This window comes from Euleptes europaea, chromosome 2, assembly GCF_029931775.1.
Source record: "Euleptes europaea isolate rEulEur1 chromosome 2, rEulEur1.hap1, whole genome shotgun sequence".
Lineage (NCBI taxonomy): Eukaryota > Metazoa > Chordata > Lepidosauria > Squamata > Sphaerodactylidae > Euleptes > Euleptes europaea.
The window spans coordinates 62,802,263-62,822,665 of NC_079313.1; the positions used below are offsets into that span (position 1 = coordinate 62,802,263).

The following is a 20,403-nucleotide window of genomic DNA, read 5'->3' on the forward strand; positions in this document are numbered from 1 at the left end:
TATGCTCTATGGTATATGTGAAGGCTCTGTATATGTGAAGGTTCCATTTGAAACTGAACAGTGTCAGGTGTATGTTCATAAGCTGTATGCTTATGTGTTGTTTCTTATATACTGCTTTCCCTTCAAATACTCTTACTCCTTTCAGAGTATTATTTATTTAGAAAAAGTCTATGCTGCCTCTCCAGTGAACCCGTTTGCAGGCAGCTAGCATAGTAAAGCATTTTGAAATTTAAAACATCATAGAAGTTACTGAAATTAACAAAACAGTTAGAAACCAAGCATTTAGAAATTTGTCTAGAGCATAAAAACCACATCAAGACTTTCACATAGAGTCTTATAAAATCATTCCCTGGCTAGAAGTAGATGGTAAAAACAATGTTAAAAGGTTAACCTTTCCATTAGAAGCCTGATTTAAAAAAAAAAACACGTTCTTAGCATGGCACCTAAAAGAGAGTAGGGGAAGTGCCAGGTGAGCCTCAAGTGGAAGGCAGTTCCACAGGCCAAGGGTCACTGCTGGAAAAGCCCCGTCTCTGGTTACCACTTGGCTCACCTCTGCAGGCAGAAGCACAGTGAGCAGGGCATGGGGAACGGATGATGTTTTATGGTGTGCGCACAGCAGTTATGTTTTATGTGATTCTATTTTTACAGTGAATCTTTTGACAAACACTTAGGCCCGGTGTGGCAGCTGAAGTGGGTGGAGCAGGACAGGGGTACTACAGGAGAAGACAAAGGAGAGATATTAGTGTCCATATCAGCTGACGGCAGAGTCACAAAGTGGTTTATTCGAAAAGGCCTAAGTTGCACAGGTAAGTGCATTCTTCTTACATAAAGCATCTTAAAATAGTCACATGGGGTGATAACTGAGGGTCTAATGAAGACACTGGAAAAATACAGAATTAGACACATGGGCTGTGATCCAGCAGAGTGTGCATGGCATGTGTGGGGCTGCCTGAGAAGTACAGTCCTTGTGATAGTTGGCTCACCCTGGGCCTCAGAGGACTTAGGGTGCTTACCTCATCACTTGCTATATAACTGTCACATAACTCACATCCCAGACTCAGGTTTCCTAGGGTGTCAGCCATTCTCCAATGTGTTTCCTCACATGGAGATTCAAAGGCAGCAACTATCGGTCCAGACCTCTCTGGGGTCTTTCTTGTTGCTCACCAAGCCATTTTCAGACCCTCTGTTGAACAAATGGGAGAGCCAGTGATGTGCCCTCCTTGTGGTCCGGCTCTGCTCCTCCTTTTGGCTCTCTAGCCAGGAACTTATTGAACCACATACAGCCTGGCAGTCCCTGGGGGATATACCCCTAACTCAGCACAGTGACATCATTACATTCACTCCAAAACAATGTCACTTCTGGGTTTGAATGAGTCACTTCTGGTGAGGCTGCCAGGGGTCAGCCCAGTCTTCAGCTTTGCTGCTGCACCCCCCCCCCCTGAAATCTCATCCTTTAAAAACAATTCCCATAAGTTCATCAGGTGTTGGCATGGAAGGGCTGGTGGGAATCCTGTCCACTGCTCCCCCTCCTGAAAAGCATATTGAAAAGAATTGTAAAGGGCTACATAGGCACATCCCCTGAAGCTGGATGGGAATGGAGCCCCGCGCACAGCATCCATTTGCATGCATAAGTCATCATCCATTTTGGATACACATGCAGAAACCTGCTGCTATATGCCTGAAGGCCCTTGCTGGATTAGCGATAATGGTTTGATATTGGCAACCACTTTTCATTTAAAATAGTAACTCCTTAACAGAGATGGCAGTGAGTCAAGCTGTCATTTCTACCATCAGCCTCTTATAGTAGGCAAATTGAGTTTGCAGCAAAGGTGTTCCTGACCAGAGAGAAACAGTCGTTGCACTCATAATGAAACTAAGGGCATTATATTCTATTTGCATTGTCCATCTACAGACCTAATGAAACTAAAGCGAACTGCAAGTGAAAAGAAAAAAATGGGAGCAGAAAAGAAAAGCGAAGCATTGATATGCCGACAAGCTCCTGGACTGTGCTTTGACTTCCACCCAAAGGTATATTAATGCTAATATTCTAGCTCACATCTGTTGGCCTGACATTTTTGTCCATAATAGAAAGACATTTTTTCCATGATAGAAAACTGATTAGTCCTGGGCAGTTAGATAGTTTATCTATCTACTTCCCTCCCTCCCTACAGATAGATAGTTTATCTATCTACCTGCAAAAAGAGAGGTTTTATATTTCCCCTTTTCTATTTACCTTATTTATTTATTCAAAATATGCATATTTTGATATAAATGTAATATTTAATGTACTGTCTCCAACGATACCCTTATCTCTTCAGACTCAAGGCAGCTGAAAGAGCAGCAAGTGCTGCAAGGACAGGACAGGAAAATATCATAAACATCCACCAGCAAGATAAAAACCATGCATAGTTAAAAATGCAGCCAAAACAGCTAACCACCAAATGCCCTATAGAACAGAGCCCCCTTGTACCTCTTCCTGCATCCAGCAAGAGAAGGCACCACCCTGCACACCCACTCCAGTAGGCCATTCCGGAAGAATGGACCTACCATAGCAAAAGCTCATTACCTAACTGTTGCTATATAGACAAACCTAGGAGAAGGGAACCTCAAGGAGAACACTGCCTGGAACATGGGAATATACTGAGTGATGTGGTTCAGTAAGTATGAGGGCCCCAGGCCACGGGCTTTAAAGCACATTGAACTGAGCCCAGAATCAAATAGGTAACCAGTGCAGATGACACAGTACTGGGGCTACATCTTCCAAGGAGCTGACCCTAGATAGTCTCACGGTCACATTTGTACCTGTTGAAGCTTCTGAGACCTTCACAGGCAGCCTTGTATAGAACACATTACAGTAGTCCAATCTGAAAGTTACAGTAGCATGGATCAGTGTGGCTAGGTTGGCAGAGCTGATATAAAGGACCAGATTATGAACTAGATGTAATTGAAAGAAGATGATCCTAAAAAAACCCACTGACCTATTTATCAATTGAAAAGGCCAATGTATATGTTACATTCTAATAGGGACGTTGGCCAAATCTTTGGATGCTTAAATCTGGTGACTGAACCTGTGAACAGGCAACACAGATTTTTCTAAAAACTTGAATAAAGCCCCAGGTTTGCAGAAAAATGTGAAATAAAAAAAAATAACTGGGGGAGTGTAACAACCCCAAAATGATAAAAAGAGCACCTGTAGCTTTAAAAAATGGATTCCCTCAGTGGCTGTTGCTACGCAAGCACAGCTTTCCAAGGCTTGGTTCTGTCAGTAAAAGGCAGGGGAGGGGGCAGAGCCCTTTCTATGCCTATTTTGGCCGTTGAGGGAGGGCACCTTGGGGCCAGGCCTGACTATGGTTGCCAGCTCCCCGTTGGGACATTCCTGGAGATTTTGTGGTGAAGTCTGAGGAGGGCAGGGTTTAGGGAGGGCAGAGGCCTCAGCTGGATATAATGCCATAGAGTCCACCCTCCAAAGCAATTATTTTCTCCAGGGCAGGGGAATCTCTGTTGTCTGGAGTTCAATTGTAATTCAGAGAGATCTCCAGGTCCTGCCTGGAGATTGGCACCCCTAGGCCTGGCAGCAACCTCTGGGTGACTTGATACTACCTGACTTGCATGACTCAAATGTGCCTGGCTGTTTGCTACCGTTCAACAACAGCCATCCTGTGAAAGCCAGTGTGAACTTCACTGTGAGGTCTGGGAGACCCAGGTATGAATCCTATTTTGTTGTGGAAGCTCACTGGGTGATTTTGTGCCAGTCACATACTTTCAGTCTAACCTACTTCACAGGGTTGTTGTGCAGATAAAAAGGAGAAGAGAAGAATAATGTCAGCTGCTTTGGTACCCACTCTGGAGAAAGGTGGGGTATAAATGAAATAAATAATAAGTATAGCTGAAGATGGGAGGCAGATAACAGGTAGGTTGGTGAATGTCTGAGAAGAAGAGAATGAGACAGGGAAAGGGGAGAGGATATGGGGATTGCCAGGTGGAAGGGAAAGAGGAAATAGTGTGGGGTGGAGGATAGAGGGGGAAAATGAGGTGCCCTACCATACAAGTGGGCCTGTCCAGTAGCTGGCACCACAAAACTGGCCACTCTTTTCCTAGGAAGAGGCTGCGGGGGGTGAGGGATAAAGGTAGTTTGGCTGTAGGGTGGGTTACCAACTCCAGGTTAGAAAATACCTGGAGATTTGGGGGGTGGAGCATGGGGAGGATGGGGTTTGAGGAAGGAGGGACCTCAGAAGGGTATAATGCCATAGACTCCACCCTCCAAAGCAGCCATTTCCGCCATGGGAACTAGGTGAGGGGCTGGAGATCGCCCGGAATTACAACTGATCTCCAGATGACTAAGATCAATTCCCCTGGAGAAAATGGCTGCTTTGCAGGTAGGGTTGCCAACTGCCAGGTAGTAGCAGGAGATCTCCTGCTAATTCAACTGATCTCCAGCCGATAGAGATCAGATCACCTGGAGAAAAATGGCCGCTTTGGCAATTGAACTCTATGGCATTGAAGTCCCTCCCTCCCCAAACCCCACCCTCCTTAGGCCCCGCCCTCAAAATCTCCCACCGGTGACGAAGAGGGACCTGGCAACCCTATTTGCAGGGTAGACTCTATGGCATTATATGGCATTATATCCTGTGAGGTTACTTCCCTCCCCAAACCTGGCCCCCCCAAGGCTCCACCCCCAAATCTCAAGGAATTTCCCAACTTGGAGCTGGCAACCCTTAGGGGGAACTGATCCCTGTAGTTGGGAGATCGGTTGTGATTCCAGTAAATCTCCAGGCTGCACCCGCAAGTTGGCAACCCTAGAAGGAGAGAAGGAAGCAGGAAAAGGTGATATGCTGTGGCGGCTTTCAGGAAATTGAAAGAGGAAAGAGTGAGGAAGAGGGAAATGAGATGCCTCCCAAAAGCCCTTCCAGGTTCCCACTTGTTAATGTATATTTTGAGTTTCCCTCCATTAGAATCTTGGTATTCCACAAAGGACAGAGCAAACTTGAACCAGCAGTAAACATTCTCAAGATGATCCCCAATATGGATTAAGTCAAAGCTGTTGATTTTATTTCAGGACACTAATATATACCTTGCTGGAACTGAAGAAGGCTATATTCACAGATGCTCTTGCTCTTACAATGAGCAGTACCTGGAGACTTATAGAGGACACAAAGTGAGTAACATTTAACAAGATGTAGTTGGATGGATAGATTTCTCTCTTTCTCACACAGATACACAGAAAACACTAAGGTACATTCATTCTCCCATATTATACATTCTCCCATATTTCTGAGAGCTGCTTAAGAAGGAGAGGGGCCGTGGCTCAGTGGTAGAGCATTTGCTTGGCATGCAGAACTAAACAGAGTATTCCAATTATGCCACACCATAACTTTATATAAAGGCATTACAATATTTATTATTTTATCTGTTTCCTATTGATCCCCAGCATGGAGTTTGCCTTTTCCACACTGCTGTACAGTGAGTCAACATTTTCATCAAAGTCCTAAGATCTCTTTCCATATCAGTCTTAGCTAAATCTTACCCTATTGGCATATATTTAAAATTAGGACTTTTTGTTCCAATGTCCATCACCTTACACTTTCCCAAGTTGCACTTCCTTTGCCTCATGGTTGCCCACTCGCTCAATTTAGAGATCCTCCCGTAGCTGTTAATAGTCCACCTTGAATTGTACACTTCTAACCCCCAATTCCAAATAATTAATGAACAAATGAAATAGCACCAATGCCAATACTGTTCCTTGTAGGACCTCTACTGCCCCCTATTGCAAGAACAGGAATTTATTCCTATTCTCTGCTTCCTGTCATTTAGCCAGTTTTTAATCCATAAGAGGACCTGTCCTCTTATCCCATGATTGCTAAGCTTACTCAGGATTCTTTGCTAAGTATATAATGGCCAAGTATATAATGTCTGCCAGATAACCCTTAGCCAACTACTTGTTAACCTGCTCATTGAGCTCCAAAAGGTTGGCGAGGCAGCACTTTCTTTGCAGAAGCCATGCTGATTTCCCCTCAGTAGGCTTTGTTCCTCAACGTGCTTAGTTGCCATAGACCTGAGTATGGACTCCTCTATCAGGCAAAGAGGCCAAAGACTCAAAGGAGGAGAAAGCTGGGTACCTAACACCACACGGAAGGAGGCCTTGAGACACCTTCAGGAGCCTCTTTTGGTGTACAGGAACAGCCCCAAGATTCTGAGTCAGCCAACTCATCCTGCATTCTGATCCTGCTTTGGACCCTGAACCCTCCACCCCAGAGCCTGCTGCTGAAACAGAGGTATCTCTCCAACTGACCCCTCAGTTCCTCAAAGCCCCGAAAGCACTTTGACCCCCTTGCTGTACTTGCCGCCATAATCGGACACATCACCTTTATACACCAGTAGCCTGCTTGGGAGGAGAGGGGCTTGTATACCTCCTTGAAAGAGTATTTAAGACTTTATTGCACTTTCAGTCTTTGCTGGAACAACATCTATGATACTCGGTTGGCGCCAGCTGCAATGCCTTACTAATAATAATATTCTGCCTCAAGCAGAACATTAATAATTTTATCTCTAATAATAGTTTCTGCCCTGACCTGGATGGCCCAGGCTAGCCTGATCTCGTCAAATATCAGAAGCTAAGCATGGTCGGCCATAGTTAGTATTTAGATGGGAAACCACCAAGGAATACTAAGGTTGTTATGCAGAGGAAGGTAGTGGCAAACCACCTCTGCATGTCTCTTGCCTTGAAAACCCTACTAGCCTGCCATAAGTTGGCTGTGACTTGATGGCACTTTACACACAAAAAAATAGTTTCTATTAACTTACCTGGAACAGATGTTAGGCTAACTGGCCTGTAATTCCCAGGGCCCCTCTGGACCCTTTTTTAAAAAGTCAATGTGACTTTGCTACTTTCCAGTCATCCAGCACAGACACCAATTTTAGCAAAAAGTTACATATAAGCAGTTTTACATTTGACTTTCTTCAGAACCCTTGGGTATACACTGTCTGTACCCAGAGACTTACTAGTTTTCAGTTTGCCTGGTGGTCTTAGAACTTTATCTCTCGTCACCTAAATTTGACCGATGGTTATTCATGAGTGGTTCCCACAATGCTGGAAAAAATGTTTAAATGATCTGACCATACCTATTGATTTTATGGGAAGACCCATACCATTGGACTCCTCCATTTGGTTGGATGAATTAAACCGTCTCTTAGCCTCATGGGAACTACTGAGAGATAATCAGCACTCCCACCTAGTTAGAGAACATTTAAGGGGCACCTAAGAAAACTACATTTAAATGTTTTATTTCTTATGACTAGAGCAAGATTACCCAACCTTGTCGAATCTGGAGACAATGTTAAAATTTTGAGAAGATGTATTGGGCACCAAAACAAAATGGCTGCCATTGGGGGCTGGCTCCAATCATAGAAAATTGGGAAGTGCCACAAAATGTTAGGAGATTCCAAGCAGACATCCTCATATGATGAAGGCAACTGTTTCCACATGGGTGATCCCTGCAGACACACATGCCTTCTGGGTTCTTCTGCAACACTTCTTATTCCAAGGAAATGAAGGAAAGCCAGGAATGACTGTTTTTTGGGGAAAGGAAGTGGGCACCAGGAATAACACTGGGGAATGCCCATGGGCACCCCAATTGGGCCACTGGACTAGAGTGTGGTCAATATCAGCTCCCAAGTATGGCAATCTGTCATGTAGATTTTTCATTATAAGAAAATTCATAAACTTATAGTTTAAAATGAATGTGCAATGACCATGTGTCTGGAAATAGTGGATCAGCATCTCACACTTGCTAGTCAGCTGCAATTTGTGCACCAGTGACAGAACCAGCCCTGTATGCTTTGAGCCAGATGTGCCTATGAACCTTTTTAGTTGAGACACACGCCCTTAACATTTAGCATTCAGTTGTGCTTTCAGTGTACTCACAGTCATTCACATACATTGTTTTGCTATAATCCTTGCATCAGCCCTGTAAACTGCACCAGTATTATTAGCCCCATATTGCAGATGAAAGGGCTAAGAGAGGGCCCTTGCCTCAGGCTATCTGTGAGTCTGTGCCAGAAGCTGATCTGAATAAAGCACTCCACAGATCACAGGTCATTCTCTTAGCCGCTACATGACACTTATAATGCTATGTTGCATTGAAGCCTATTGTCTTGATATAGTGTACAGGCATGAGAGCTTTCTCTTTTAGCCTCCAGAGTGGAACTATTCATTTCAAAAAGCTATGTGCTTATCAGCTGGCACAGTGATTATACGTCATTTATGCATGGGAGTTTTACCTAAGGTTTGTTGCTGGCTGGACCCACACTTTCCAGTTGGGAATCTCTGCACCAGCAGTCTCCAAACTCAAATCAAGTCCCGCTCCTTTAAATGCTGCATTGTAATTGGCTTACTTTGCAGTGCTCACTGTGAGAGAAAATTCCCCCCAAACCCAATTGCCGCATAAAAAAATGCAATTTAAGAATAAAAAACAAAAAATGAAGCAATCTGAAAGGAAGTTGGGGGGGGGGGGGAGAAATCCAAGCCTCGGTTTTAAAAAACCTTTCTTCTGCTCAGAAAGAGCTGTTTTAAAAAGCAGGAAGTATTTGAATCCCCACCTCTTTACTTGCTGCTTTGTGATTGGCTGTGACAGCAATCTTCCTGTGGCCTGCACTTTGTCTTCTGCATGGAGATTTCACCCTTGCTGAGCTCAGGGGAGAGGGAAGAGTTGGGTTAATAGAGGAAAGGGAAGACCCGGATGTTGTGAGGTCTGGCAATGAGGTCATTTCGAATGGATGGAAAACTTGTGCAGAACTCCAAGGAACAACCGAGTCAGATGGGGCGAACGTGAGTCCAAGTACCCATGCATAAATGGCCAGAGTTTTGATTTTGGCCAGTGGCATTAGCCAGGCTATACTGGTTTATTGCCTTTGATACTCATCACATGGTGTTTTGAGAGGTGCTCCAAAATCTTGATGAGGGTTGACTTCAATGCAGTAGCATTTTGTTGGCATTTTCATGCATGCGTCTTGGTATGTTTTGACACTTAGCAGCCTTACAACAAAGTGTTTCTTCCTCTCTCTATATTAAGGGTCCTGTGTACAGGATAGCGTGGAATCCATTCAGCACCGAAGTTTTTCTGAGTTGCTCTGCAGACTGGAGCATTATGTTGTGGCGCCAAGATTCCATTCGCCCCCTTTTAAGTTTCAGTACCACAGCCAATGTTATTTATGACATCATGTGGTCTCCCAAGTCAGCATTTGTGTTTGCAGCAGTGAATGAAATTAGAGTGGAAATCTGGGATCTCAGTGTCAGCTCGTAAGTATCTGTTTTCCTTAAAGGAAATTTGGAACTGGGCGGTTGCTGTAAATAGCATATTGCACGTATGGAATAATGCTTTACGGCACCCAAAACTATTCTCAGCAGTCTATAATTTTGAAGCCGCGGTAAACTTGCTTGGTTGCTGATAGAGCTTTTCCATCAAGTAGGCTTGCCAGGTCCCTCTTCTCAACCGGTGGGAGATTTTGGGGGCAGAGCCTGAAGAGGGCGGGGTTTGGGGAGGGGAGGAGCTTCAGTGCCATAGAGTTCAATTGCAAAAGCGGCCATTTTTTTCCAGGTGATCTGATCTCTACCGGCTGGAGATCAGTTGAATTAGCAGGTGATCTCCTGCTACTACCTGGCAGTTGGCAACCCTACCATCAAGGGCAATTGGATTCCTTATACCTAAAAGCTGGGCTTCCAGCCAGTGATGAGAAAAAAGGGAGGAATGTGCTGCACTAATTACCAGCATTCTCAGCTAATTCCAGCAGAAGAGAACCAGTAACAAAAAAAGAAGTGAGTTGCCAAAAGTGCCAGGCCTTAGAGCCGTGTTGGCGAACCTATGGCACGCGTGCCGACTCTGGCACGCGTAGCCCTCTCTGCCGGCACGCGCCCAGCCGCCTCCACTCACCCCCCGGGGAAGCAGTCTTCCTTCCCTTCCCGGGCTGGAGGCGAGGGGTTGAGGCGCGGCTTTGCCTGGCCCCGCGCCACGGGCGGCCCGCAGCGACTCCGGATTGGCTCCTCACGCCGAGGTCGGACTGGGAGGCGCTTCAGAACGGGGGCGGGGACAGCGGGCGAGCCGGCAGCGGTCGCCCTCAGGGCCCGCCTGCCCGCCCGCCCGCTGCAAAAGGCCCCTGAAAGCTGGGCCGCCATCTGCGGCGCCTCCCCCGCTCGGCCAAGAGGAGCCGCCGCCGCTGCCGCCCCGGTTCTGCCCAGCGCGCAGCCCAGCCGAGCGGCCTGTGAAGCGGAGCCGGGGAGCGGGAGCAGCCCGTGCGGTGGGGGGGGGGGCCGTGCTGCGGTGGCGGCCGGCGGGACTTGCGCCCAAGCAGCCCCTGGAGCCTCTGGGAGGAGGAGTAAGAAGGCTCCTGGCCCAGACTGGGCTCCGCTGCAGCTGCCAGAGAAACGCAGCGCAGCACGGCCCTCTCTGAAGCCGCAGCGTGCAGGAACGCTGCGGCCCCTTTAAATCCCCTCTCGCCATCGGCAAGAGGAGGCGGGAGGCGAGGCGGGAGGCGGGAGGGAGGAAGACGCTTCCCCCAAGCCGGGAAGGCGAAGCGTCCCTGCACGCCGCGCGGCACAGGGGTTGAAACCTCTCTCGGCCGCCGCAGAGGGAGGGAGGGAGGGAGGGAGGGAGGGGGGAAGAGGAGGAAAAAGCCAATCGCTCCCTCCCGGGGCTGGAGCATCCGCGTGGGAGCCGATCAGGTGGAGGACTTTTGTGGACTTGGGGGTGGGGGTGGGGGAGAGGTGGGAAGGCTGAAGCCCGGTCGCAGGGAGCCGGCTGTGTGTGTGTGTGTGAAGGCTTTTCTCTCTTTTCTTCCTTTTTCTGTCACTCTCCTATTCTTTCTCTCCTCTTTTTCTGTCTCTTTCCCCCCCTCTTTTTCTCTCTCTCTTTCTTTCTTTCTTTCTTTCTTTCTTTCTTTCTTTCTTTCTTTCTTTCTTTCTTTCTTTCTTTCTTTCTTTCTTTCTTTCTTTCTTTCTTTCTTTCTCTCTCTCTCTCTCCTTTCCATGCTTCCGTTCTGCCTTCTTTCTGTCCTTCATTCTTTCCTTCCTTCCTTCTTTCTGTCCTTCCTTCCTTCTTTCTGTCCTCCTTTCTTCCCTTCCTTCCTCCTTTCCTTCTTTCTGTCCTTCATTCCTTCCTTCTTTCTGTCCTTCATTCCTTCTTTCTGTCCTTCATTCTTTCCTTCCTTCCTTCTTTCCTTGCTTCTTTCCTTCCTTCCTTCTTCCCTTTCTTTCCTTCTTTCTGTCCTCCTTTCTTCCCTTCCTTCCTCCTTTCCTTCTTTCTGTCCTTCATTCCTTCCTTCTTTCTGTCCTTCATTCCTTCTTTCTGTCCTTCATTCTTTCCTTCCTTCCTTCTTTCCTTGCTTCTTTCCTTCCTTCCTTCTTCCCTTTCTTTCCTTCTTTCTGTCCTTCCTTCCTTCCTATTTTCTTTCCTTCCTTCCTTTCCTTCTTTCCTTCCTTCTTTCCCTGCTTCCTTCCTTCTTTCTGTCCTTCATTCTTTCCTTCCTTCCTTCCTTCTTTCTCTTTCTTTCTTTCCTTCCTTCCTTCCTTCCTTCCTTCCTTCCTTCCTTCCTTCCTTCCTTCCTTCCTTCCTTCCTTCCTTCCTTCCTTCCTTCCTTCCTTCCCTGCAGATCGACCGCAGGCTGCAAGCTGCGCCCCCCTGGCACCTTGGTTGCCTGGGCCCACCGCTGGCTGCCTTCCCACCTGGGAGGAGGGGGAAGACCTGGGGGAGCTGAGGCACCCTCCAAGCCTTCTCTGCATAGCCTCCCCTAAGGTTGCCAACCTCCAGGTGGTGGCTGGAGATCTCCTGCTATTACAACTGATCTCCAGCCAATAGAGATCAGTTCCCCTGGAGAAAATGGCCACTTTGGCCATTGGGCTCTATGGCTGTGCAGTCTTCCTCCCCAAACCCCGCCCTCCTCAGGCTTCACCCCCAAAACCTCCCGCCAGTGGTGAAGAGGACCTGGCAACCCTAGCTTCCCCCCACACACACACACTAGGAGATCTACGCCCAGTATGGCCCCCGAACGATGTTATAAATATGCAAATGGCCCTTGGCAGAAAAAAGGTTCCCCACCCCTGTTCTAAACTAAAACCTCAGTATTCAGGTTAAATTGCCGCATTGGCACTCGGCGATAAATAAGTGGGTTTTGGGTTGCAGTTTGGGCACTCGGTCTCTAAAAGGTTCGCCATCACTGCCTTAGGGTCTATGGCCTGCTTATTCAGGGGTAACACCACCCCCATTGACCGCATGCAGTTTTCAGATGCGAGCTGATTCAAGTCTCTACATTTTCTTGGAGATAGAAGGGGATTTATCACAAGAGTGCAGAGAGGATGCTGGAAGTGGTTATTATAGCAGATGTGAGGCTGCTGCCTCCATCCCTCTCTCTCCCCTGTAATATGTAGCAATTCAGCAAAGCAAAACCCATGCAGTGGTGTCATTGTGCTCCAGGTTTCACAGCCCCTGCACAGAGCAAAGTGAGTAAACTCACAGGGCAACTGTGTTACATCATTCATTTTACAAAAAATAGCGGATACTTGGGAGATAGGATTGCCAGGTCCCTCTTCACCACCAGCGGGAGGTTTTTGGGACTGAGCCTGAAGAGGGCAGGGTTTTGGGAGGGGGGGGACTTCAATGCCATAGGGTCCAATTGCCAAAGCGGCCATTTTCTCCAGGGGAACTGATCTCTGTCAGCTAGAGATCAGTTGTAATAGCAGGAGGTCTCCAGCTAGTACCTGGAGGTTGGCAACCCTATTGGGAGAGGAGAAAACTCAGTGACTGAATGCTGTTTTCATCACATTTTCCATAATGTCTAGCTCTCACTTCTGGGAAAGTAAGTCACAGCCTCATTCAAATACAGGCGCTGGCAGTCACGATTTCCTCCCCTGACTGTACCAAGGGGTGGCTTTGTTCAACTCATCACTTCCATTTTCAAGAAGCCTCTCCTAGCATCAGATTCTAAGATGATAAATGTCTGCTCAGACAAAACGAATATGGTACTGGAAACTTCATGGGTGCAGGCCTGAACCAAACTGGGGTTCTTTGTAGCAGATGGTGCCATTTAAAAATGTTTGAGAGATTCATCCATTGATCTCCCAGTGTCAGGTCTGTTCTCTCCCACAGACACATAAAATGCCTTGCCGGGTCACCAGACCATGGCTAACTAGAGGAATATAGCGATAGCTATATAATTGGCGTTTCACTTTTGACAACTACTACACACTTTGCTGGGCCCTGATTATACAATATAACAATTGTATAACAGACTTGTAACAATTGAAATTGACATCATATTCACCCAATTGAAGTGGACTTTGCTTCACGTCCTTTTGGAAATAGCCAGTGTGCTCACTTGAGCTGTTTACTGTTGAAACAGCTTGGGTACATATTCTTGTATATAATTGTACATACTTTTGTCACACTGTAACTGTACCTATTAGTTGTTTCTGCACTTGTTGTAATGTTAAATATACGTTTTTTATATTCTTGACTTCTTTGAGCTTGCCTGTTTAGTTCTTACAAAATTGTATTAACAGTGGAATTAAGTTTTTTTGCTAGGGCCCTGATTATAAGCATGCTTCACATATTTATTTACTCCCAATAGAATCAATGTCTTGTTTACTGGTAAAATTATACAACCCTAACAACGAATAGCACAATAAAGCTTATCTCATTATAGGATGCTCCTGACAGCTGTCCCATTTCAGTTGTATACTACATAAGGTTTTATGTTATACAGGGGCACTGTGTTATGGTGGTTCAAGGTGATCTCCGAAGGTAGTGTTGGGGGATTCCTGCTCTGCCCCATGGCCATTGGCTTGGGCTCCACAGGATCCAGTCTTATCCCCTTTGCTATTTAATATCTATATGAATCCACTGGGAGAGGTCATCAGGAGGTATGAGCTGTGGTGTCACCAATATGCAGATGGCGCCCAGCTCTACCTTTCTTTTCCACCTCATTCTGAGGGTGCCACTGATGTTCTGGAGCTTGGAGTCAGTAAAGAGCTGGATGAGGGTGAACAAACTGAAACTTAATCCTGACAAGGTACGGTAGATGTTCTCTGGGTTAGTAGAAAGGCAGGCCTTGGACATGAAATTTCTCCTGCTCAGATGGGGATATGCTTCCCTTAAAAAGCCATGTTCGCAGCTTGGGAGTGCTGCATGACACAGCAGTCACCTTAGAAAATGAGGTGGCTGTGGTGGTCCGGGTGCTTTTGCCCAGCTTCGGCTGGTGCCTCAGCTGCACTCATTCCTGTTTCAGTCAGATCTAGCCATAGTGATCCATGCCTCAGTTACATCTAGACTGGACTACTGCAATGCACTCTACTTAGGGTTACCCTTGAAGAGTGTTCAGAAACTGCAGCTAGTGCAGAATAATGAGGCTAGGCTGCTGGTTGGGGCCAGCTTCCAGGACCATGTGACCCCAATACTAAAGCAATTACACTGGCTACCGATACACTCCTGAGCCCAATTCAAGGTGTTGGTTTTGTCCTTTAAAGCCCTGCCTGGCTTGGGACTGGGGTATTTGAGGAACCATCTTCTCCCATATGTTCCTGCCTGGGAATTAAGATCACAGGGAGAGGCTTTCCTGACAGTCCCACCAATCAAATAAACTAGTCTGGTGGGCATACAAGAGAGGGCCTTTTTGGTGGCAGCCCCATGATTATGGAACAACCTTCCAAAGGAGGTGCACCTGACCCCATCACTTCAGTCTTCAGGAGGAAGTTGAAGACAGTTTTATTTAGTACTTCATTTGACTAAGTTTTTATTTATTGGTAGCTCTAATTGGAGATTTTAAATTGTGGTCTTTTGTGTTTTTTTAATAATTGTTTTATTTACATTGTGAACCACCTTGAGTCCTGCGAAGTAGAAAGGTGGCTAACAAATGTTTTAAATAAATCAAATCTTATCGTTTTGCATGCAGACTGGATCCCGTGATTGTGAATTCTGCCATTGGAAATTTGAAATTCACCTCTGTACTTTTTGCTAAAAGTGTAGACTGTGTTCTGATTGGGGACAGTGATGGATTAGTCACTGTGCATGCACTAAGAAATATGACAGCTGCAGATAGCAAGAAGGTATGTTTCACGATGTCAAATGCTAAGTTAATTTAGCTCTGTAGGTTCTGGTGCCAGCAAATCAGTCTCCTTGTTCCTAATCAGTACCCAATTGCCTGTTTAGACTCTGGACCTATGTAAAGTAGTGAAGTTAATATTTATATTTTGTGCTCACCATATTGAACCACTGCTGCTTTACACTGGAGATGGTGAAATGTGCACTGTGAATATTATGGCAACATGCTGGGACCATCCAGAAATAGGATCAGTCTAGACTGCAGGTCCCCAACCTTTTTGAGCCTGTGGGCACCTTTGGAATTCTGACACTTACTTTCAGTCATGGAGTGGAGATAGTTGTGCCATGGTGGCAGCTGCTCCCAAACCAACATTTTTAAAACAAATCTGCACAGCCAATCAGATCTCCAGTGGCCAATCAGAAGCTCTGCTAGGCAAAAGCCCTTTTTGGCCCCACTCACTTTTTAAAAACACATTGAGGACCCCTGGTCTAGATTCTCTCCACTCTTACTGCATTTTTCTGCTTGATGAGCTGAAGTTATGTTAGTAAAGCTTCCTACACAAGGACTGGCCATTCATAGACAGCCACAGTTTAAACCTCGTGCTCAGCTGCATGATCATCTCCATGTACAAACAATGAGTGATATTCCCTTAGCACAGCAATGGTGATTTAAAAAACAAAATGTAAAGGATAGTCACACCGGGTTTAGATCTACACTTTGTTTGATCATGAAAATGGATTTCTGTAATGTTTGACTAGCAAACTACACTTTTGTTCTGAAGAGCAGAAGGTGTCAGCCACAGTGGCAAAGACTTCACTGGGGAACCACGGATTGTTACAGTTGCTGGCACTGTATTTATTGAAACACATTTTGCTGCAAGCTGATAACATGGTTTTTTCCTAAAGGTGAATATCTTTAAATGCAAGCAGTTCTGCAGAAGGGTGAAACAGAAAGATAGAAGTGCTCATTCATTCAGTGCTTGTGGTCACATCCAAGTTAAACTGCAAATACATTTTTGCCCAGGAAGTTGTCACCTGTGAATATTATTGGCATGAGAGATAAAGATAAGACCCTTGCTTACGACAGTTGCTTAAGAGCCAGCATGGTGTAGTGGTTAAGAGTGGTGGACTCTAATCTGAAGAACCTGGAGACAATGTTAAAATTTTGAGAAGATGTATTGGGCATAGGGTTGTCAGCTCCAGGTTGGGAAATACCTGGAGATTTTGGGGGCGGAGCCTGAGGAGGGTGGGGTTTGGAGAGGAGAGGGACTTCAATGCCTTAGAGTCCAATTGCCAAAGTGACCATTTTCTCCAGGGGAACTGATTTCTATCAGCTGGAGATCAGTTGTAATAGCAGGAGATCCCAGCCACCACCTGGAGGTTGTAATCACAAAGCACAGTTGTAGGCTAGTTATAGTTTGAAAAGTCTGTATTGTGATATAATATACTTCATACATTCACAGTCATATAGTTACCATTGTACCATATTAATTCATAATATAGTAGTTGCAATTTTTGAAATGCAACAGAGTACAAATAATTTTTTAAGATTTATACAGCAACAAGTAATAAATAAAAGTATTTTTCAACAGCAAAGTCCTTGAGTTGTTGTCTTCTTTAATGTAGAGATAATTTCTCTTTGAATGTCCTTGTAGATTAAAGGGTAGAACAGGACGCTGGTTACTTTTGCCTGTTTCCAATCTTCTTCAGCCACCCCAAAGGACATAAGTTCCAATAATTCAAGTGCCTGGGTATATTCCCAGATTATACTTTACTGTTGATATAAATGTAACTATTAATATATATACATTTTTAGTTTTTAAAATATAAAGATATATAAGGATTTATACTTACATAGTATGATACAAATTCAAACACAGCAACTTGTGAGGTAAGGACCTGACAAGAATCTTTCTTGTTCTTTAGTCAAACTATTTTCAAATAGACACATACTTAAATACATAGAATTGCAGAAGAATTGCAGAAGAATTGCAGAAGACTACACAATTCATAAAAGAAATAGAAAATTTACCACTAATGCCTGGCGTAGTTATAGCAACCATGGATGTACGAGCCCTGTACACAAATGTACCTCTAGAGGAGACCCGCACAGAAATAGAAAGACTACTCGCGAGCAGGTCCGAGCAACACCCCCCAACCATTTCTTAATGGATTTGTTAGACCTACTGCTAGAGAATAATTTTTTTAGGTTTGATGATGAATTCTACCAACAAAGCAAGGGAGTTGCGATGGGTCAGCAGTTGCGCCGTCTGTGGCAAATATTTTTATGATATTATTTGAAAACAAATACATATATGAGAATGAAATTTACAAACGACATGTAATGTTTTTTCGGCGTTTTGTTGATGATTTGATTATGTTGTTTGATACTGAAGAAAATTGTAAATTGTTCTTAGAGGATTTGAACACCTTTTGTAATCATATACAATTTGACTGTAAATATAGCTTTACTAGTTGTCCTTTTTTGGATACCATTGTTAATGTTGACAATTTGGGCAGACTATGGGTTGCTCCATACAAAAAATCAACTGATAAGGGGGCACTTTTACATTATAAGTCTCATCACCCCTTGTTTCTGAAAAACAACTTACCTTTTGAACAATTTTTAAGATTAAAAAGGAATGCTACAAATCCTGGGGATTTTGAAAAAGCCGCATTGGATCTTAGTCAGACGCTTATCAAAAGAGGCTTTCCACAACACGTAATTCAGCAAGCCTACAAACGGGCTCATACAGTGGATAGGTCCTCTCTTGAACATAGGTTGACAGCCTCTTTAAGCTTTACTCCATTAGCCAGTAAAATTAAACGAATAATATTTAAGCACTGGCACTTGGTACAAAACATAGCTGGATGTTCAGAGCCACCACTTATAGGTTTTAAACGCACGGGACTCTCTCGTACATGCCGACTTTCAGTCAACCCCACCCACAACAGGAGCGGTCAGCCATCACAGATGTGGAGCATGTGCATTCTGCCAACATTCCCTCCCTGTAAAAAGCTTCACACGAAAAGATACTGGTTTCAGTAATGAATTACGACAATTTACCAATTGTAATTCATCAAGTGTCATTTATTTAATTACTTGCCCATGTCAATTAATTTACGTGGGGAAAACGACACGCCCACTTAAATTAAGAATCGGAGAACACAAATCCAGAATAAAAAAATCACGTGATGGATGCACCGATCGTCGAGCATTGGATTAAAAATAAGCATTCTGAAAACGATATACAATTTTTTGCGGTTTGGCAAATTACACCAAAAAAATACCAAAGAACTGATTTTGATAGGATCAAAATTATGTCAGCAGGAAGCCCGATTCGTACAACTTTTGGATTGTATTGCACCCAAAGGGTTAAATTTGTGTAATGACTTTTCTGCCTTTCTGTAAGATAATTCCTTGTACCTGGAATAACTTCTTCTGCAATTCTATGTATTTAAGTATGTGTCTATTTGAAAATAGTTTGACTAAAGAACAAGAAAGATTCTTGTCAGGTCCTTACCTCACAAGTTGCTGTGTTTGAATTTGTATCATACTATGTAAGTATAAATCCTTATATATACATTTTTAGTTTTTAAAATATAAAGATATATATTACTAGTTACATTTATATCAACAGTAAAGTATAATCTGGGAATATACCCAGGCACTTGAATTATTGGAACTTATGTCCTTTGGGGTGGCTGAAGAAGATTGGAAACAGGCAAAAGTAACCAGCATCCTGTTCTACCCTTTAATCTACAAGGACATTCAAAGAGAAATTATCTCTACATTAGAGAAGACAACAACTCAAGGACTTTGCTGTTGAAAAATACTTTTATTTAATTTTTTACTTGTTGCTGTATAAATCTTAAAAAATTATTTGTACTCTGTTGCATTTCAAAAATTGCAACTACTATATTATGAATTAATAATACGGTACAATGGTAACTATATGACTGTGAATATATGAAGTATAATATATCACAATATAGACTTTTCAAAGTATAACTAGAGCCTACAACTGTGCTTTGTGATTACTACTTTCTTATACAGTTGAAACTATTATTTTTGAATACTACCACCTGGAGGTTGGCAACCCTAACTGGGCACCAAAACAAAATGGCTGCCATGGGGGCTGGCTCCAATCATAAAAAATTGGGAAGTGCTACAAAATGTTCAGAGATTCCAGACATCAACCTTGCCTACCTCTAGGGTTGCCAACCTCTAGGTGGCGGCTGGAGATCTGCTATTACAACTGCTCTCCAGGTGACAGAGATCAGTTCCCCTGGAGAAAATGGCCACTTTGGCAATTTGACTCTATAGAATTGAAGATCCTCCGCTCTCCAAATCCCACTCTCCTCAGGCTCCACCCCCAAAATCTCCAGGTATTTCCCAGCCTGGAGCTGGCAACCCTACCTACCTTACATGGTGCCTGTTGTGGGGAGAGGAAGGCAAGATGATTGTAAGCTGCTTTGGGGCTCCTTAAGGTAGAGAAAAGCAGGGTATAAAAACCAACTCCTTCTAAATCATATGCACTTTCTACTGAGTTCATCATTTAAAAAATTCAATTTACAGATATTTTTAAGCATCGCTTTTAAAATGGGCTACAGTCTGACAACTCACCTACATGCCAGTCTTAAAATATCACTTCTGCTGTATTGGGCTGTAATGCCAGTGTCATGTCACCATAATGCCAGTGAAATAATGTTTGAAGGTACAGTACTGCGATGGCACAGCTGTTGTGAGTCCCATCCTAAGCGTTCATGTGCAAGGAGAGCCAGTTTTTCAGGACTGGCTGTTCATATCTGATTTCAAATTCTTCATTCATGAACAGCTTATTGTTGATAACTTGAAGGCAGTACTGGACAAAAATGAGATACAGGAAGGACGGGATACCAGATAATGTAAATACTGGATGTGCTTATTTATAATATTAGATGCATAACACTTCCTTTCCCCAGGACTTATACAGCCTTTAAGAATATGCTAAAACCTTTTTGCATTTTTTGACAATGTTGTGTTTTTAACACCTATGTAAGTATGTTTTTGTCTTTTTCAGGTGGATGCTTTGCATGATATCATTGGCTCTCATCTGGTCAGTCAGTAGTTTTTATTTATACTAATATTCAGTGAAACAAAGGAAATTATGCTCAGTAGCCAACATTTACTTATGCACCACTGAAATATGTAATTATTACACAATTAAATGTATATGTGAAAAAAATGACTTGGAAATCTTCTTTGAAACTCCATGGCTTCTCCTTCTGAAAGTCCTAGTTCCTCTCCATCTCCACAAGTTATCCATTTGATTGGCTG

General features: G+C 44.1%; 1 protein-coding gene across 1 annotated transcript in view; it reads left to right on the forward strand.

The window, feature by feature from the left end:
- DNAI4 (dynein axonemal intermediate chain 4) overlaps positions 1-20,194 on the forward strand; it is a 42,916-nt gene extending 22,722 nt beyond the window's left edge. Inside the window, exons 12-17 of the mRNA XM_056844759.1 lie at positions 649-806; positions 1,913-2,028; positions 5,057-5,155; positions 9,069-9,295; positions 14,935-15,088; positions 20,147-20,194. Of these exons, the coding sequence (XP_056700737.1) occupies positions 649-806; positions 1,913-2,028; positions 5,057-5,155; positions 9,069-9,295; positions 14,935-15,088; positions 20,147-20,194 (802 nt within the window). The remainder of the gene's footprint in view (positions 1-648; positions 807-1,912; positions 2,029-5,056; positions 5,156-9,068; positions 9,296-14,934; positions 15,089-20,146) is intronic.
- Positions 20,195-20,403: the final 209 nt, after the last annotated feature.